Source organism: Sus scrofa, chromosome 13 (genome assembly GCF_000003025.6).
Source record: "Sus scrofa isolate TJ Tabasco breed Duroc chromosome 13, Sscrofa11.1, whole genome shotgun sequence".
NCBI lineage: Eukaryota > Metazoa > Chordata > Mammalia > Artiodactyla > Suidae > Sus > Sus scrofa.
The window spans coordinates 89,250,062-89,270,747 of NC_010455.5; the positions used below are offsets into that span (position 1 = coordinate 89,250,062).

A 20,686-nucleotide genomic window follows, 5' to 3' on the forward strand; every position below is an offset into this window, starting at 1 on the left:
CCTAGGCATAGAGCAGACCAGGAGGTGAAAGACTTATACACTGAGAACTATAAAACATAAATAAGGAAAATTAAAGAGGATTCAAAGAAATGAAAAGATATCCCATGATCTTGGATTGGAAGAATTAATATTGTTAAAATGGCAATACTACCCAAAGCAATTTACATATTTAATACAATCCCTATCAAATTACCCATGCTATTTTTCACAGAACCAAAATAATCCAAAATTTTATATAGGATCATAAAAGACCCAGAATTGCCAAAGCAATCCTGAGGGGAAAAAAGAAAGCTACCGTAATCAAAACAGTGTGGTATTGGTATAAAAACAGATACACAATGAATGGAACAGAACAGAGAGCCCATAAATAAACATACACACCGATGGTAAGTTAATCTTTGACAGATGAGGCAAGAATATAAAATGGGAAAAAGATAGTCTTTTCAGCAAATTATGCTGCAAAAATTGGTCAGCTGCATGTAAATCAATTAAATTAGAACACACCCTCACACCATGCACAGAAATAAACTCAAAATGGCTTAAAGACTTAAACGTAAGACATGACAACATAAAACTCGTAGAAGAAAACATAGGCAAAGCATTCTCTGATATAAATCGTACCAGTGTTTTCTTAGGTCAGTCTCTCAAAGCAATAGAAATAAAAACAAAAATAAACAAATAGGACTTTAACTTATAAGCTTTTGCACAGCAAAGGAAACCATAAAAAAAAAACAACTTGCAGAATGGGAGAAAATATTTGCAAAAAATGCAACTGACAAGGACTTAACCTCCAAAATATACAAACAACTCATACAACTCAACAACAAAAAAATAAACAACCCACCCAAAAATGGGCAGAAGACCAAAATAGACATTTCTCCAAAGAAGATATACAGTTGGCCAGTAGGTACATGAAAAGATGTTCAGCATCACCAATTATTGGAGAAATGCAAATCAGAAATGCAATGAGGTAACTTGTCACACCTGTCAGAAAGGCCATCATTAATAATCTATAAATAGCAAAGTCTGGGGAGGGTGTGGAGAAAAGGGAACCCTCCTTCATTTTTGGTGTGAATGTAAGTTGGTGCAACCACTATGGAAAACAGTATGGAGGTTCCTCAGAAAATTAAAACTAAAGTTATCATATGATCCAGTAATCCTAGTCCTGGGAATATATCTGGATAAAACTATAATTCAGAAAGGTACATGTACCCTATGTTCATAGCAGTACTATTTATAATAGACAAGATGTAGGAACAACCTAAATGTCCATGAACAGATGAATGGATTAAGATGTGGTACATATATACAATGAAATATTACTCAGCCATAAAGAAGAATGAAATAATGCCAGTTGCAGCAACATAGATGCAACTAGAGATTCTCATACTAAGTGAAGTAAGTCAGAAAGAGAAAGACAAATACCATATGATATCACTTATGGATGGAATCTAAAATATGACATAAAGGAACCTATTTACAAAGGAGAAACAAACTCATAGACATAGAGAACAGACTTGTGATTGCCAAGGTGCAGCCCCAGGGAGGGAAAGGGAAGAACTGGGAGTTTGGGGTCTGGGAGTTTGGGGGTAGTATATGCAAATTATTAGAATGGATAAGCATCAGGGTCCTATCGTTTAGCACAGGGAACTATATCCAATCTCATGGGATAGACCATGATGGAAAAGAATATAAAAAGAATGTGTGTGTATATGTATATAGACATATATTATATACATATAATGGAGTAGCTTTGCTATACGGCAGAAGTTGGCATAATATTGTAAGTCTACTATAATTTAAACATTTTTTTAAAAGCAGAAATACTTAGGCATCCTGGATTCCTGAAGGTAGAGTGCAGGCTGCAGCCACAGATTGTCCCCAGTGGCATTCCTATTGACATACAAGGAGAAAGCCATGGCCACATGGGGAAGAATCCAGCTGGCATGAGGCCGGTATCCAGGGATATGGCAGAGGTCCCTGAGCCACCTCGGGGCGCAGACAAAGCCAGAGAGGAATGCTCCTGCCTCACGCAGAGACTGGACACTCTCACAGTGTAGGCACTTCTGCTGTGTAGTGGTATTCTGCTGTGGATCTGACTGTTGCCCCCTTCTATATGGGCTCCGAAGGCCCAGCTCATGGAGTGAGGTGCTGGGGAGCATAGTCTAACTGTGGGTCCTAAGAAGCACTGTCCAATTCTTGCTCTTGTTTTCCCCCTTACATCCTTCTGGGAACAATCTTCATACAGGGCTAAGTTGCTTGCTTGTAGCTTTCTTTCCTATTGATTACTTTCTGTTGTTCTGTTCATGAGGTGTTTCCAGGGCTCATAAGTGAGGCACACCTTTTCCAACTTTGCTGTTAATCCATGGAGTAGCAATGACACTCTCAGATGATGTCCTTAGAGTTCTCAGAGTGTCTTACAGTTATAGCCTGGTTGTGGTTAAGAACCTTGGCTCTGGAACCAGACTGCTTGGGCAGAATCCTAGCCCTGTCACTCACCAGCCCTGTGATCCTCTACAGGTTAGTTAACATCTTCCTGCCTTGGTTTCCTCACATAGTTGTTTTGGAGCTTAACCAAGGTCAACCATGCAGATGTGAACCAGTGCTGGGCACACGTGTATAGGTTAGCTATTCCTATGACTGCTACTTAAGCACTTGTGAACTGTCAGGAGAGTGGGTTAGAAAGGAATAGAGTTTATGCTATGTTCATATTTCAATTTTCATTAATGTCTCTCATATAATGAGTGCATGTGACATTTACATCAAGCTCAGCAGATTATGAGTTGAGACTTCTGATCAGTTAATAAAAGAGAAGCAAACAAGTGCTCTCAGTCCAAGGCAGGGAAGTCGGAGCTAGAAGACTGGATGTCTGAGGATGTGGAAGTGTCACCTCCTCTTTCACGAGTGCTCTATTCTGGTTTTAGGCTTAAGTGTACCACTAGTATGAGGCAGTGCCGGTTGTCCCTGCCTGTCCTGTCCTCTACACCGCCCCCCCCCATCTCAGCATACAAATAAGTATCAGGTCTCTAGGATGGGTTCCCTCATTATTGTTTGAAGGCACTTCTCTTAACTCCACTCATCTTTCTCAGGCCTTGTCCAAAGCCTCTTCCAAAAACCCCCACCTGCAGTAATTGCTTTGGAACGTCCGTAGCACTTAATGTCAGCACTCCTCTGCTGGCCCTGACTTGTTGCCTTGCTTGGGCTATTGTTTCTTATTTTTATGTAAATGACTCATCCCTGTTTAGATAGAGCCTCTTAGGGCTGCACACTGACTGTAGTATAGTGCCTTAAATGTAAAATTGCTTGTATAATTGATAGCCATATCTATGCACAAATTTGAGCATTATGATTTATCTATCCTTTTAAGGATAAAATTGAGAGTTCTTGTGTTTATAAGTGCACTAGTATGTGTGTACCTGTAAAATATACCATGAGTATAAAATAAAGAGTAAGCATGGGGATATCAAGTATTTACTTCATCTTTAGAAGAAATGCTCTGAAGGATTGTTAGTAACCCTTACAAGGAAATTTCCAATAGGCTTTCTTTTTCTTGCAGGGTTTTGGAGTAGCAGTGTGGTAGGGATGGTAAGAGCTTAGGCTTAAGAGAGGCAGAGCTGTGCTGAATCTCATTTCTCCCACTAAATAGCTGTGTGGCTCTGGGCAACTCAGCATCTAGGAGCCTCCTAAATTTACACATTAGTAAAATTTACCTGGCAGGACTACTATTATACCCAAATGTGTTCTAAAAGAATTTTGACCTTAAACATAGTAAACTATCAGATAATGAGAGCTATATAACAGGTCTCTGACATAACAAAACTTTAGGAGATAATAAAGGTTATATGAATATAACCTTTTGATCTGTACAGCATGCTCAAATACTTTAGTTGCCTGTAGGATAAGCCCACTAAAATTTAGCACTTGAGCCTAACTCCCAGGGATCTGTCCCATTTTACCTTCTCTCAAAGTTTCCTCTTTGCCTCTAATTGGAGGACACTCAGTCTTGCACACACCTGATACCTGCATCCCCCTGCCTAGAATTCCCTGTGTTAGCACCAACTACCCAGCTCCTATCTGTTGTACAAGTTATAATCACATAACTTAGCTCTTAGTGACCTCCCTGCCTCAGAATTCCTGGGGCACTCACTGTTCCATCTTCCTTTGGGCACTTGAGTTTACCTTTATTGTTATTTCTATTTTACATGTATAGATTTCCTCCCTGCCAGAATAGGGCCACCCTTAAACTTTTTATATTATGGTATTACGGTATAATATAGTGTATATACAAGAGTATATACAAAAAAGTCTGGTTTAAGTATCCACCACCCAAATTAAGAAATGGACCATAACTGGTATCTTAGAAGCCCATTTTTGTCCCTTTCCCATCAAACTTCTCCTCTCCTCCCAAGATAACCAATATCATGGAATTTATACCAGTTACAGTTTTCTAATCTTTAAAAGGTATTTTGTTTTGTCCTTATGTAAATTGATTCATACTGTGTATTTCTGTTTAAATTTGCATGTTTTTCTTTTTTTTCATATTTTAAAAAGTCATCTATTTGAAGTTCCCTGGTGGCTCAGTGGTTAGGGATCCAGCATTATCACTGGTGTGGCTTGGGTCTCTGCTGTGACATGGGTTCAGTTCCTGGCCCAGGAAATGTCCCCAGGCATGGCCGAAAAAAAAAAAAAGATCATCTATTTGCTACATGATGTTTGTGGCTGTAGTTCATTCACTTTCACTCCTATATTGTATTCCATAATATGATATGAACTTACCAGAAGTTGTCCTTTCAAAAAATAGAATGGATAAATAACCATTGAATCTCAGTGACATTCCACAATCAAGCATACATTTCTTGGTCATATGTTGGTGAATAGGCTGGAATAGCTCTGATCATCTCAGCTGAGTTTGGGGCCAAGCCACAGTTTTGATCCACATCTATTGCAATTTTCTCATTCTTCTGGAACCAGCAGGCTCCCCAGGGCACATTCTTCTGCTGGCAGAAATTGCAGCTTCTCAGGGAGGGTGAACAGAAACAAACAGGGCTTTTCTAAGGCTCACTGTCACGTCTGCCCACATTCCACTGGCGAAAACAAGTCATATGAACACCCCAATATCAGTGAGGCAGGAAACCCTACTCCCCCTTTGAAGACTGGGAAAAGGAGGACAGTAATCTAACCTTCTGTGTGTTCATTTCAGTTGTTTCCAGTTTATGACTATTTTAAACAGTGCTGCCACTATGAAAATTTTGATTATGTCTCCTGTTGCACATGTATAAGTGTTTCGTCAGGGTTTGGGTCTAAGAGCTGAGCTTCCTTTTGGGGTGTAGAAGATAATATCAAATGGTTTTCCAAGTGGTTCTACCTTTTCTTTTAAATTATAGTTAATGGTTTTACCTTTTATATCCACAGTGGATCAGTGCTTGGTTATTGCACTAATCCACTGCTACTTTTGAATTTTGTGTATATTTAACACAGAATTGAATAGTTTTAGAAGTATGTCTAAATTTTTTTCTTCCAACCACTCCACAGAATGGAAGGTGCTGTCAGTGCTCAGGATCCACTAACCGGTTCAACTTATGTTCACTTGGCAGATTTGGTGCAAATGCCAAAGTTGTGCATTTCCTAGGACAAATCAAACCGTGGAATTATACTTACGATCCTAAAACAAAAAGTGTCAAAAGTGAGTCCCATGATCCCAGTATGAGTCATCCAGAGTTCCTCAGCCTGTGGTGGGACATCTTCACTACCAACATCTTACCTCTGCTTCAACAGTTCGGCCTTGTCAAAGACACTCCCTCATACGTACACGTGGTAGGTTCTGTTTTTTTCTTTCAGGTAATTTAACGCTGTATTTTTTAAAACTTGGTAGACAAGTAGAGATGGAATATTTAGTGTTATTTTGAACAAAGAGATAAGTAAAACTTTGTAGAAAGAAAAAAGTCCTTTTATGGGGGAGGAATATTACCAGTAAAGATTAAATCAGAAGTAGATTTTATGGCAAATTTTATTAGATCTGAGAGCATGAGACAGGTTTTCAGAGGCATTTAAGATATATATAGGCACATTTAGAGGCATATGTAGATATATATATATAGTTAGAAGATATATAGAGGTATATCTTATAACTATAAAATTCTTAGCCCACTGTCCTGCCTGAAAAGAGATATTAAGATTATTCCTAAAGTAGTGGTTTACAAAAACAAAGGATGCCCTTTTCATGTTTTAGAAACTGCAAATATTTAAATATACCTGTTTAATTTTTGCCATCCTGCTTAGAAGAGTGCATTTCCTTGAAAACTACAATAACATGAACACACAACAATTTTCTAGAATTATTCTGATTTGCCATGTTGTACTCCTGTGGTTATAAGATCTTGAAAAATAAATATCTTTATAAGAGGAAGATGACATATTAACATTTATAGTAACAACCTGCTTAGCATCTTTTCTTAATGTAAAGCTTTTCCTCTGAGGTTCTATTGGAAGAGGATGAGAAATTAAAGTTTCAGGTTACATATTAATATACAAAGAATAAAACTGAATGGGTGAATTGTAGCAAGTCTAACATCAGTTAATTACCTTGCTGTAATTACAAGCAACTATAAGAGATCCTTCTCTTTGCTCTGGTATAGATTTTACCCATTTCACTTATGAGCACTTGTGCCAAAATATAAAAAAAGAGAAAGCTAAAGTAACACATGCTTATATTAATCGCTGTATATGGATCATGCAATAATACTTAACACAATACCTGGAACATTGCCTGGCACATAGTAAGTACTTAAGAAAAGTAATCTTTTTTTTTTTTTTTTTTTTTTTTTGTCTTTTTAGGGCCACACCCACAGCATGGAAGTTCCCAGGCTAAGGGTTGAATTGGAGCTGTAGCCACTGGCCTACACCACAGCCACAGCAATGCCAGATCCCAGCCGCTTCTGCAACCATGTTACACCACAACTCACAGCACCTCTGGATTTTCAACCCACTGAGCAAAGCCAGGGATGGAACCTGCATCCTCATAGATGCCAGTCAGACTGGTTTCCGCTGAGCAACAACAGGAACTCCCAAGTTACCTATTCTCATTTAACCCTTACAACCACTCTGTTAAGCAAGTATTATTTTTGTTAATATCCCCTTTTTATATATTAAAATTAACTGAGGCTCAAAGAAGTTACCTAACTTGTTAGTTATGTAACAGATTAGTTAGTGGCAGAACTGGGACTCATATCCAGGTCTAAGAGACAGTTATCCTTATGAAGAGTATTGTGAGCAGAGGGCTCTTAAAGAGTCCCCTTGTATTACTCCTGTAGCAAGTGGAAGGTAGAGGCAGGACTAATCCAAAGGAAGGACTTATGTTGCCTCAGCTATAATATAATATAATCTCATAGAACCTACCCAAATACCTTGGAGTTCCAGGATATTTAAATATGTACATATAGACTTGTACTTTCACACATATATAGCAACAAAAACAGGTGATTAGAGTTCCCGTCATGGCTCAGTAGTTAACGAATCTGACTAGGAACCATGAGGTTGCAGGTTCAATCCCTGACCTTGCTCAGTGGGTTAAGGATCCGGCATTGCCGTGAGCTGTGGTGTAGGTCGCAGACTCAGCTCCGACCTGGCGTTGCTGTGGCTGTGGCACAGGCTGGCAGCTGCAGCTTCGATTTGATCCCTAGCCTGGGAACTTCTATATGCTGTTGGGTGTGGCCCTAGAAAAAGAAAAAAAAAAAAAAAAAAAAAGCAAGTGATCAAACATTTTTTTCTACCATTTTTTCTGTTAAATGCAATACCCGTATGTATTCATATGGCTTCCTTTTCCTCTAAGATTTCTGGTACTGTCACACCTAGAGCGTTTTAAAGGATAGCTTTGATACTGTTTCAGGATACAATTGAATTTAATTGCCCGCCTATACGTAACAAGAATTGAATGTAATATAGCGTAGGTTTGCTCCATTTCCTACACATTTACCTTGTTCCTTCTACGACCCAGGGACTGAGGGTTACAAACCAAGGGAAGGTGAAGATGGGACGTTCAAAACTAAGCAAAGTAAATTAACAGAAACCATCAGAATAGATGCTTCTTGGTAATAAGCTTGAATAGGCAGATAAGTTTGGTGTATAGTCTCAAGTTGTTTAGCTCTTGCTTTTATACTGTGACAGTTATGTGGTGCGGCTCTCTGCTTAGGTTCTTTCTGAAGTGTAGCCTCTGAGGTATCACTTTGTTTAAGTTCTCAACCTTTCTGAGCCCACGCAGATCAAGAACTTATCGTGAGACTTGTGTTCCCTTGTCCATCAATCTTACACTTTCTAATGAACTGTTGCAGCTTTCAGACTTGGTCTATACACTGGCTTTCTCTTGTGGCTTCTGTAGAAAGGTATGCAGAACTTAAACATTAACCCTACCCAATTAATTTGTTCTCCCAATGTTTTCACCAAGTCAAGAAGTCTTCATTTTGTTAGGAAAAAAAAATCATACGATCCTTGTATTTCTGTGTCTTTTATTGTTTGTTTTGTTTCATGTAATACTTTTTAGTTTTTGCTACTTTGCATGATAATTCATCCTGGCTTTTCTCACCTTCAATTTATTGCAGTCTTTAAAATGATCTTTCAGCTCTAAAGGAGTCTCTGGTTATCCTCTCCTTTCTAGGAAAATGTCTCAGGAGCCGTATCACAGCTGTCCCTTGGGGAGGTCCCAGCTACCACACAGCCTTTTGTATCCTCAGAAGAACGGAAGGAGCGGTGGGAACAGGGCCAGGCTGATTACATGGGAGCAGATTCCTTTGACAACATCAAGAGAAAACTTGACACTTACCTCCAGTAGAAACACTGCCATTTTCCCGTGGACACAGGCACTTGTCTCTGATACTTAGTTTCTTAAGCTGGGTTAAGAAAGGTCTGTTAGAGTTGCTAGAGGCTTTCACTAAAATTCATCAGATGTGGGGATTTTGCAGGACAGCTGGTGAGATCTGGGCAAAAGTTGTCAGGTAGCAGTTCTGTTAAATGCACGACAATGTTCTGCTTTTTAACCCTAGGCTAATATGTCAGAAAATCTCATTTATGTAGATTGCCAACATATGTGTAAGGGAAACTCAATCTTAAGCTGTTAAGATGGCTCTATCAGCTCTTAAAATGTGCCAAGCCGGGCTCCAAATCACTCTCCCTTCAGAAGGAGACACGGTATCTGTCTCTTGCTTGCTTGTTGTACTCTTCACTAGACCTGTATTTTAGAACTGCCCAGAGGCTGCCAGAGTGATTGTAATTCTGCTTTCAGGTAAAGACAGCCTACAGTAACACTGCTGAGTGATTCATAAACATCAACAAATGGTGTTGACCCATTTTATTTACTATTCTTAGTATCTGAAGATGTTCACCAGTTTTGTGTACAGTAAGACGGCATGCTAAAATGCATTTGTTCAGTTCTGTATATCTGAAAACAACAGTGTGTTCCCTGATGCTTACCTGCAATGGCACCTTGTATGAAAAATAAAGACTTATTGACATATCATAGTTGTCTAATTAAATTAATGACTCCCACTCCTCTTGGCCAAAAAAAAAAGCATTGGGGAATTTTTCATAATTTGTGAATTTGTGTTTTAAAAACCAGTGTAGGAGTTATTTTGTAGTGTAGTGGGTTGGGGATCCAGTGTTGTCACTGTAGGGTCTTGGGTTGCTGCTGTGGCACAGGTTCGATCCCTGGCCTGGGAACTTCTGCATGCTGTGGTCATGGCCAAAAAAAAAAAAAAAAAAAAAAGTGTAAAACTTGACACTGGGATATATGCTTTAAAAGTTGGTTTCTGGGAGTTCCCGTCGTGGTGCAGTGGTTAACGAATCCGACTAGGAACCATGAGGTTGCGGTTTCAGTCCCTGCCCTTGCTCAGTGGGTTAAGGATCTGGAGTTGCCGTGAGCTGTGGTGTAGGTTGCAGACGTGGCTTGGATCCCTAGTAGCTGTGGCTCTGGCGTAGGCTGGCGGCTACAGCTCCAATTCAACCCCTAGCCTGGGAACCTCCATATGCCGTGGGAGCGACCCAAGAAATGGCAAAAAGACAAAAAAAAAAAAAAAAAAAAAAAGTTGGTTTCTGGATATCTAGAGATATCTGTATCTAGTGTTCTCCAGTGATGGTGACGGATCTGATCTGATATATAGAGAAAAGGGGGATCAAATTTATCTTCACCCACGTTTCATGTCAGTATTACATAGGTATTCAAATTTTAGAATATTGTAACCTTAAAACCATCATAGGTCCAGTCTCTAAACATACTCAATAATCTTTCAGAACTATTAGAATCAGTACCTGAACCATTGTCTTGTAGTGTTTTTTTTTCCCATGACCTAAGATGATAGAAGTATAAAGCATATTTATTAAATTGTTCAGATGATTCTAGATTGCAAGGATGGTAAGCTAGCAAAGGGTAGATCTAAAAATGACTTCTTAGTTGGGTAATCAGAAATCATTCTATTGAAGAAAACAGGAGAGAAGACCATGACAAGAAGAAACCTTAGAGGTTTAGTTGGCCAGAAGCTGCAATGGCTTTTATCACCTAGCCTTCAAGGTCACCTTCCTTTATTTCCACAATATCCTATTGGTTACACAAGTCAGCCCTATTCAATAAGAGTGTGAATGAATACACAGGGGTATGAAAACCTGGAGGTCATAATGGATGGAGGCCACCTTGGAGGCAGGCTACTGGAAGTGCTTAAGAAGAATCAGGATTTACCTAAAATTGTAAACTGAAATGATAAATGATTTCTGAAGATAAAGTAAGCTACAATTATTTGGACTGGTGGAGAATGAGTTGCTATGATCTTCAAGTGCATGAGGCACTGCTAAAAACAAAGATTTAAATGCCTCCATGTGTCAGATGCTGTGGTACAAAGACCCCTCAAGATACTCCTAGTTCAAGGACCTCTGCATCGAGGGATAAGAGCTGAACTCTTTCCATGAGAATTCAATGCATAGAAAACTAACTAAACTGAAATTAAATTTATTAGTGTAATTTGCAAGTCATACAAATGAGTATTTCTGGATAATCTGTGCCCAGTTTCAAACTTCATTTCAGCCCTATGTTGCTTTCACAGCCTTAGTCATAAATATATGTTTGGTTTCAAGGAAATACTTGAGCTTAGTCCAGAAATTACATCTACCAAAACATTTATTCAGTTATCTTAGTTTCACATCAAACACAATTTGGGTTGACATACGTATTTAAGACAGATAACACTGAGTAATTTATTCAACAAGCACTTATTAGGTACCAACCATATCACATATGTGACAGGCATTAGAAATATAGGAATGTGCAAGACACGTAGTTCCTTAATCTAGCAGGAAACAAGACTGAAAGAGAAACTGACAAATATAATTGTGAAGTATGCTAAATAAAGTACACTGACAACAGGGAAAGTCCAACCTTAGGGTGGTCAGGAAAGACCTCCTATAAGATGCTGATTAAGCCAGAGAGAGAGGCTGTGGGATCACCAGAAGGGAGTGAGGGCAAAGAAGAATATTTCCTTCAGAGGAAATTGTGTGCACAGGGTGCCTGGAGCAGGTGAGAACTTGGTGGAAATAAAGGTTTTCAAGAATGGAGAGGTACACCCTGGTTTCATAGGCCAAGGTATGGGCTTTGGATTTTATTCTAAATTCTATAGAAATTGATGAAAGTTTTATTAATTTATATTTAACTTTTATTAATGGGAACTTATATACACATAAAAAGGTAAGCAGAATAGTATAAAGAATCCCCATCATCCAGCTTCAACAATTGTTTCACCTATATCCCCACTAAACTATTTGAGAGCAAATCCGTTAAAAAATTTTATAAGAAATATTCCCATATTTATCATAAAACATAAGGATAACAAGTAATCACACCAAAAAAAAAACCCTATTAATTCCAAATGTCCTTTGATTATTTTGTTTTATTTCTACCTTGATCTTATCAGGATTCAAGGCCCATACAGTACAATTGGTTTATATGTAACTGATTCACTTTGTGTTTCCTTGCCCTCCCTTCTTATTTGTTGTTTCCTTGCAGCTTATTTATTGAAGAAACAAGATTGTTTGTCCTGAAGTCTCCCATGTTCTACATTTTACTGATTGCAATTTGATGTTTCCTTGTATTCTGTATTTCTTAAAAACCAATCAGATTAAGGTATGCTATTTTTTGGCAATACTTTATAGTGTTATTAGGTACTTCCAAATCTCTGGTTGTCTTGTGATGTTAACTGCCATTGATGATCACTGCCTAGATACATTATCTCATTGGGGTTGCAAAATGCAAATCTGCAAAATGGTGATACTCTCACTTATTAGCTGAAATATTTCTATATATTTTCATTCATCAATAGTTCAATTATTCTAATGTTAAGTTTCTACTAAAAGGGCAGGATAAATGCTTCTTTCCCTTCACTCACTAATTAGTATGTAAAGTAAGGAATTGGCTTTTAGCATCCTCCAAAGGTGGTTTGTTCTAGTACCATTATGAATTGATGAATTTTAATATAATTTGTTTCAATCTGTTGCAGTCCTTCTTAAAGAGGGTCTGAATGTCTTTTGTGATTTATATTTTAAGAATACTGCTTTTCAGCTGATGGAAAATTAAATGAGGACCAGAGTTGATAGGAGGGCAAGTTAGTTTACCATAGTGGTCCTGGAGAGACAGTGGCAATCCAACATACCTTCCACCAGGGTGAAGGCACTCAAATTGCTGATGGATTGGATATGAAGAGAGAGGAAAAGGGAGTTAATTGAAAACCAGAGGCTTGAGCAACTAAGTCTCCAACCCAGCTGCTCTTGAAAATACTGGAGACTTAATTAAGTAGTTTCTTGGGCCTCATCACAGTATCTCTACCCCAGTAACTATCAAACAATGACCGTGACCCAAATGACATTTCAAAACCACCTGATACGTCCAGAAAGTATTTATACTAAATACAACAGGGAGTCAGTCTTTAGCAGAAGATGCATGGAAAGGTCAGGTGTTTGTTACACAGCAGAGGATTCAACTTCTAATTAGTAAAGGCTTTCCCGAAGATAATCTCAGCTTCTCGAGTGATATAGGAAATATTATCATAAAATCTCTAGATATAAATATATTTACCTCTTTAATGTTACTGAGACTTGGAGCATTAAGCTAAGTAAGACTTGGCTTCTCCTTAAATAAAAGTATGTCTCAGTTTGCTTTTTTTCTGCTTACTATTACAAATAGATTACAATTTACTTTTATACTTGGGTATGTTATTTGATAACTTATTTTTCTGAGTTTCTGATGCTGAAATTCAATCTCCTTTAAGTGAAAGCAATCTGTAAGAAAGCAAAAAGAGGAAAGACAGTATTTATTAGGTATTTGTATCTCAATTTTCATATCAGTCCTATAATGTATATATTCTCATTTTGCAGATAACCAGAGAATAAGAAAAATAAATAATCTGCAAAAACCTTTGATTCAGATTTGTGTATGCTCTAACTCTAAAACTATGCCCTAACTCTAAAGCTATGCCCTGAATGAAACAATGTATGATCAAAACAAAGGAGATCAGAGAAATGGGCAGACATCAGAGTAACCTCCATATATGACCAGAAATATAAATGCCAGAAATCTAGGAAGTAACAAAATTACATCATAGAAAAGCTTTCATATTGCTTGCTATGAAGATAAGGACAGTGGCCTTTAAATAGAACTTGGAAAATACTTTTTTACAGAGCCTTTCCTAAATAGGTTGCCTGAAATTGTAATACAAAAATAAAGTTAAGAAAATCCAGGGATAGAATTAAGTCATGAATTTTGGTTTGGATGCAGTTCAGCTTCACAACATAGACTTTGTATCATAAAAGCCTATACAGAATTACCCTGTTTTCTCAAATATTTTATTGGCTCAGAAGAGGCAAAACTTCTGTGACTATACTCTTACTGTGATGTATTCATGGTCAACATTCCCATAGAGGTAAGGGTTCCTTATACCTATACTAAGCTGCTTGATTCTTCTGATTTATTCCCTGTTCACTTTTAAGTTTCTGAGGTGACTTTGTTGATGTCCAGTCTATCAGCTACTTCTCACTACTGTTTGCCTAAAACAAAAATAGGAAAAAAGTCAAATGTTCAATAGTAGGGCCTTTGAACACTAGTCTTTCTCTACTGAGCCAAGTATATGGACTTACTGAAATCCATAAATCTAATTTTGGCTTCTGGGCCCGTTGAGATGAACAGAAACCTAGTCTTCCGATAACAAATGCTGCCTTATTGTTGTGGCCATGTAATATGCAATCTGAATAATTAAGTGTATTATATGGAACTCTTCACTGTATCATAAGAGATCACAAGATTCAAAGCTTTTTTTTAAACAATTGAGGAAAGGTATCAAAGCATCAAACTGGGGGAGGGGTGGGGAGAATTAATCATATCACCTGGTGTTAACTGTTTACTTACTCCCTTCGGTTTTCTAATTTTTAATACAATATAAGAAAGGAAAGCGCCACAGTGAAAAGGCTTTATTTTAAATAGTATATAGCAAAGGCTACTAACTTTTGGAATCAGAGTGACAAGTTTACCATAGGAATAAGTACATAATGTGCACAAAAGTCAGTGAATTAGACTAACAGATTTCCTTTCCTTCCCTGAACTTCCAAGGAGATGCCTTAATTAAGGTGAAGTATTAATAAGCAAAGTTGTGTAATTATACTGCAAAATCTTTTCTAGGGAGCCCAAAATACTAGGCCACTTAGTAAGATGTGTAAATAGACAACTCAGATTATAAGAACATACATTTGTGGAGGAGATCATTGTATCAATTTGCTTACACAAAGGTCAGATCCACAGCTTTGGAGGTTAGCTCCAAGTTGTAATCAAGGTCTATGATTAATGCATAAAGTGAATGTTTATCTAAATTCCTGTTTTCACCTGTATCTGCAAGAAACATATTAAGTGTCCTTCATTAGACCATTTCTCATATATACTTACCTTTATCAATATATTGATACCAATGCAAAACTTCTTCCAAAAAATCTACCATAAAGGAATAACTCTTTTCTGCCCTAACAAAAAGAGTAAATTATCTTAAACATTTGGGAAACTGTATCCTAATTAAGTTTATCTGCCTTTATTTTTTAAAATAAATTTTATTGTAGCTGACTTAGAAAGTTGTGTTAATATCAGGTATACAGCAAAGTAAATCATTTATACATATAAATATATCCATTCCTTTCAGATTTTCCCATACAGGTTATTACATAGTATTGAGTAGATTACCCTGTGCTGTACAGTAGGTCCTTGTTGCCTGCTTTTACTTTTAATAAATTAAAATGCTCACAGGACAGCAAACTTATTTCAGACTTCCCTAAAAGATCAGTCCCATCTCTGCTTTAGCAAATAGAGCAATATATACATATAACAATATATAATCTCTTTGATGACTTTGAATATCACATCTGATCACATTAAATGAAATACCTCTTGGAATAGATAGACTGGGTTTCAAATATACAAAGACATGGCCTTGAGTTTGTTTTATCTAACAATCCAAGAAATCATTTTGACATTTGCTTATCCTTCTAAATGAAGTCCCAATGTAGCCTAGTTACTATAACTTTGGTTCAGGTGTCTTATTCCATGTACATTAAATTGTGTATATTATGAAAACTGTACTGTTTTCACAGAGAAATCAATTTTCATACTCAAAGATAGAAACAGGATTATATTTGTCAGAAAATTCTTATTCAGGAAGGCTGAGAGCTGGGAAAGAGGTATTTTTTAAATCTCATTTTAACCATTAAGAGGTCTGATTAGGAAGAAGATGTCATTTACCCTTTCGAAAGCAGTAAATTATTTTGTCTTCATCTAGAAGACTGTTCTCCCTTACCACTCTCCTGTGAGTATTTTAACATGGAAGAAACATTATGTCTGCTTACAGGGTTTCTAATCAGCAGAGCTCCCCCTCTGAAGTAGACATTACTGCAGGGAAGCATCCCAACCATCATTAACAGCTATCAGTATTTTGGGGTCATAAGTACCAAATTCCAGAATGTAGAACCTATAAAGTTACTACATAGTTATTGATGACTTAAATGAAGGAAAACTGTTGCAAATACTTTGTAAGGTAAAGCATTTGAATTCTTATTTATAAGCCAAACATAAAATGTGTCCTTATGGTGTTTGCTCTTTTTTTTTGTTTTTTAGGACTGCACCTATGGCATAGGAAGTTCCCAGGTGAAAAGCTGACTCAGAGCTACAGCTGCAGGCCTACACCATAGCCATAACACAGGATCTGAGCCGCATCTGCGACCTACATCACGGCTTATGGCAAAGCCAGATCCTTAACCCACTGAGCAAGGCCAGGGATCGAACTCTCATCCTCATGGGTACTAGTCGGTTCATTACCACTAACTCACAAGAGGAATTCCAACATCCTTATGTTCTTAATGAATCTTCCTTCAAATACTCATGAACAGAACTTTGGCAAGCACTATAAATGCCTTTGGTATCCCCCAAGAGAAAACATACACTGCCTGAACATAATTCTATTGTTACTCTCTGGTATTAAATATGATTATTTTATTTCCAATCCTGAAGCTGTAATTTAGGGCAAAACCTACAATCCAGAATCTTATTAGTATACCCCTATACTTAGCTATTATTACAACTCTTCTTTTCTCTGGCAGATGAGAAAATAAAAATACTTTAAAACAATATTTAAGACTAAGACATTTAACATAAGATTAAAAATATATTCATTTATTTCTAAATAAAAAAGTCAACCACTTAAATTAAAATTGAGTAAAATTATAAAGAGGTAAGGAGTTCTTATTGTGGCTCAGTGGGTTTAGAACCTGACACATTGTCTGTCCATGAGGATGTGGGTCTGATCCCTGGCCTTGCTAAGTGGGTTAAGGATCCCATGTTGCCGAAAGCTGTGGTATAGGTCACAGAAGCAGCTTGAATCTCGTGTTGCTGTGGCTGTGATGCAGGCCAGCAGGTGCAGCTCTGATTTTACGCCTAGCTTGGGAACTTCCATATGCCACATGTGCAGTTGTAAAAAGGAAAAACAAAAACAAGAGAGAAAAAGAAAAGGAGAAAAAGACAAAAAGACAAAAGAGAAAATGGGTAGGAATATGAATCAATTATTCTTAGTTACTCATAGTACTTTTTATGTACTGTGAGTAAAAAATAATTATATAATCTAGACATTTTACAGAATTGTTATAAATATTAAATGTTCTTTAAAGAAAAAGTACTCATTAAAATTATGGCACTGAGCAAGCTATTAATTTTTGAAACTTTTATTGATTTTAAATTTAAAACAAAATCCAGTTTGAACCACAAGTGGAAATACAATGTTTTCAAGATATTCCTAAAGCTATTACTCTACATAATAATGAAACAGAGTTAAGAGCATAAATATAATGTGAACTTTTCATTCCAATGGTTTATATCTTCTTAGGATGAATTTGTTGCTTTCTATTTAATACCAAATTTGTTGTCTTTTATTTAACACCATTTAATATAACTGTACAAAAACAGAAAGGTATTTTCTAAATAACCTGCCAAATTTGTCATTATGAATGTGTTTAAAAACACAAGACTGCAAATGTTTGGGTAAAGCAGCAAAGTCTTCTTTATAGTGAGTTTGCAAGGCTCTGCCTTTGTAAGGGCAGACTGTGGGTTTTTTGTTGTGTTTTGTTTTTTGTTTTTTGCTGCAAACTCTTTCAATACTTAATCTCACTGGAGTATTGATATATAGAAAATTCACGTACTATATTTTATGAAACTCGATCAACCTGATATTTTGTGTAATGCTAGTCCTACAGGGTTAAGAACTTCCCTATTGTTCTTTATGCTAGCAGACCAACCTCAAGTTATTATTCTACTCATCCCTGCAGAAGGGTCTGTTGGTCCTTTTCATCAGCCCTCTGCCTTACCTGCTGTAGAAGAGAAAAGGGACTGGGAAGATTCCTGCTATCTAATCCACTGTTCCCTTGGAGTGAAGGACAAGGCACAGAGAGGGAAGGATTTAGCTGCTGATAAGGTATGTGCTAAATCTAAGATGTGTGCCCTACCCTATAATACGATACTGCCTCCAATTTACTCTTATCTTTCAGTCAAGTCACTTCTAATACTATAAGTAAAATATAAGGTGTTCTTTAATCTGTATAGTCAAACATGAAGCTCCTCCTGTTACAGTAATCAGTTTCTTCTTTCTCTGTATTTAAAAAAAAAAAAGTTTCCCTTCAGGAAAAAATAACAGACTTACCTAACCTGATTGATAAATTTCAGCTTTAAATGTGACTAAAAGAGTCATCCAGAATTTTGTGGCAACTACTTTGAGTTTGATTAACAAAAAAAGTAGGGAAAAAATGACTACTTATATAGATAGATATAAGGATGAGTTACTGAAGTTCCAAAATCAAATTCTGATTCTAAACACAACACAAAGAAAATTTTCCATTTAGGGATTAAGATGTCTTTAAAAGTTGAAACAATTTTGGAGGTTATCCAGCCCAACTTCCATCCAGATATCATGCCTCTCACATATATAGTAGTCTTCTGAATTATAAAAATTTATACTTATTTTTTAAAAAACTACATAAATAAAAATTATCTATATATAGAAATATCTATTCAGCAATACCATAATTTAAATATTCAAATCAAATTGGGTAGAATTGGCTCCTTCTCACCCCCACAGACTATATTTACATACTAACACATCGAGTTACATTTAACAAAAACAACAGTACCCACCTGACCAAAATGAATAGTGCTGCAACACAGTCCCTAATTTTTTTTCATGAACATAAAATTGCAAGTCACTTCTGGAAATTTTATCTCAATGAAACTGTAAAAACAACAACAACCCAAGAAACTTGCTAACTTGGACTTTGGTCTTTCAAGATTCTGAATTGTAAATATGGTTTTTGAAGAACCAATAAAATCAATCTCTTCTATAGTCTGTGCACATATTAATCATTCCCAAGGACTGTGAATCCCTTGCATCACAAATGGGGGGCTTTGGTGAATAACCAAATGTGTCCAACATAGAAAATAATTATTTGGTCAAAAGTATAAAAGGTTTGACCTTATTTGAAGTATGAAAAAGCTGAGTACTTGGAAGATATATGAAAATACTCAGCAGAGATAGTATGAAAAGCTGAATAATAAAGTAACTTTTTTTTCCTCAAAAAATTATTTTAGGCCACAGCATATAACAGAACTTATTGCTATTTGAAGTATCATTAAAAATACCTTCATATATAAAAGGAGATTATGTATTAGTAATACTTCTTCACTAATATAAAATGTTATGGCCCCTTTTAGAAGACATACTCTAGACCTCATTTCTAAAATGGCATTTTTCTCATTTCCAAAATTTCTGTATATATCTGATCAAATTGACCTTACCACAAATTATAAATCAATTAGAGTTCTGATTTCATTAATTTTAGCCTGTTTCATTTCACTAGCATTAGTTTTTTTAGTTCCAAAGGCTCCAGCTGCAAGTTCTCGCTTTGTGTTTTGTATTTTCAGCATATTTTCTTCAACAGAGTCCTTCACAATGAACTTTAAAAAGAAAAAAAAAATTAAATTGGTTAAATACTTTTTAGGTAACAATACTTTATTTAATGTTAAAAAAAATTAAGACAATGAAAATGATGTACTATTAAAAAGGATCTGCTTTCTTATAATGTAGCTTTCAAAAATGGTCAATAATAATCTATGAGAAACTGTTTAGCTCTCCTTTTTTTCTCAACAGATAGTGTGAATATTTAGAACATTATATAATAGCTAGAGATGAGCACCACTTTCCCTTATCACTCAATATAGTTTTCCTGTAAAGAATACAGCTGTAAGGACCTAAGTTACATATTACAACTCCAACATCAGATAAGAATAGCACAGGCAGGGAGTTCCCATTGTGGTACAGCAGAAATGAATCCAACTAGTATCCATGAGGATGCAGGTTCAATCCCTGGCCTTGCTCAGCATGTCAGGAATCCAGTGTTGCTGTGAGCTGTGATGTAGGTCACAGATGTGGCTTGGGTCCTGTGTTGCTGTGGCTGTGTCATAGGCCAGCAGCTGTAGCTTCAACTTGACCCCTAGCCTCCTTGGAACTTCCATATGCCTCAAGTGTGGCCCTAAAGAGCAAAAAACAAAACAAAACAAAAAAACAACACAGGCAAAAGTCAAACTTTATAGATAACTGTGTAGCTGGAATATTAACAAAATTACTTCAGCATATTTAAAAAGCCGAACAAGATTTTTCCCAGAAATGCAACAATAAAACTTCATCTAGTATAATTCATAACATTAAAAACTAAAGAGAAAAAAAATCATCTCAATAGATGATAAAGAAGCATTCAATAAAATTCAACATTATTCCTGATAAAAACTTTGATTAAAAAAAATACTGGCATTTTTTGTGGTACAGTAAGTTAAGACACTGTCACTGCAGCAGCTTGAATCGCTGCTGTGGTACAGGTCCAATCTCTGGCCCAAGAATTTCCATATGCCATGGGCACAGCTAAAAAAAGAAAAAAAAAATCCTAATTAATGCAGACACATATGTCCTCCACCTTATTAAGGGCACGTACTAGAAACTTACCAAGAACAACACTTAATGTAAAACAAAATATTCCCAATGAAGATAGGAGCAAGTCAAGAATGATTACTATCACTACTACTATCCAACATTGT

The 20,686-nt window shown here is 36.5% G+C and overlaps 2 protein-coding genes across 8 annotated transcripts in view; one reads left to right on the top strand and one right to left on the bottom strand.

Moving 5' to 3' along the window:
• GYG1 (glycogenin 1) overlaps positions 1 to 9,508 on the top strand; it is a 38,484-nt gene extending 28,976 nt beyond the window's left edge. For 2 of the 4 annotated variants that reach the window (XM_021069597.1, XM_021069599.1), the window contains exons 6-7: positions 5,595 to 5,814; positions 8,651 to 9,508. In XM_021069597.1, coding sequence (XP_020925256.1) covers positions 5,595 to 5,814; positions 8,651 to 8,824 — 394 coding nt within the window. In that variant the 3' untranslated portion in view covers positions 8,825 to 9,508. Of the gene's footprint in view, positions 1 to 5,594; positions 5,815 to 8,327; positions 8,379 to 8,650 lie in introns of all 4 variants that reach the window. The other 2 variants (XM_021069595.1, XM_021069598.1) reach the window with 2 other exon arrangements.
• Positions 11,138 to 20,686, bottom strand: part of HLTF (helicase like transcription factor) — a 71,822-nt gene continuing 62,273 nt past the window's right edge. For 3 of the 4 annotated variants that reach the window (XM_013992040.2, XM_013992063.2, XM_013991989.2), the window contains one exon: positions 17,259 to 19,552. In XM_013992040.2, coding sequence (XP_013847494.1) covers positions 19,400 to 19,552 — 153 coding nt within the window. In that variant the 3' untranslated portion in view covers positions 17,259 to 19,399. Of the gene's footprint in view, positions 13,306 to 17,258; positions 19,553 to 20,686 lie in introns of those variants that run through there. The other variant, XM_003358605.5, reaches the window with a different exon arrangement.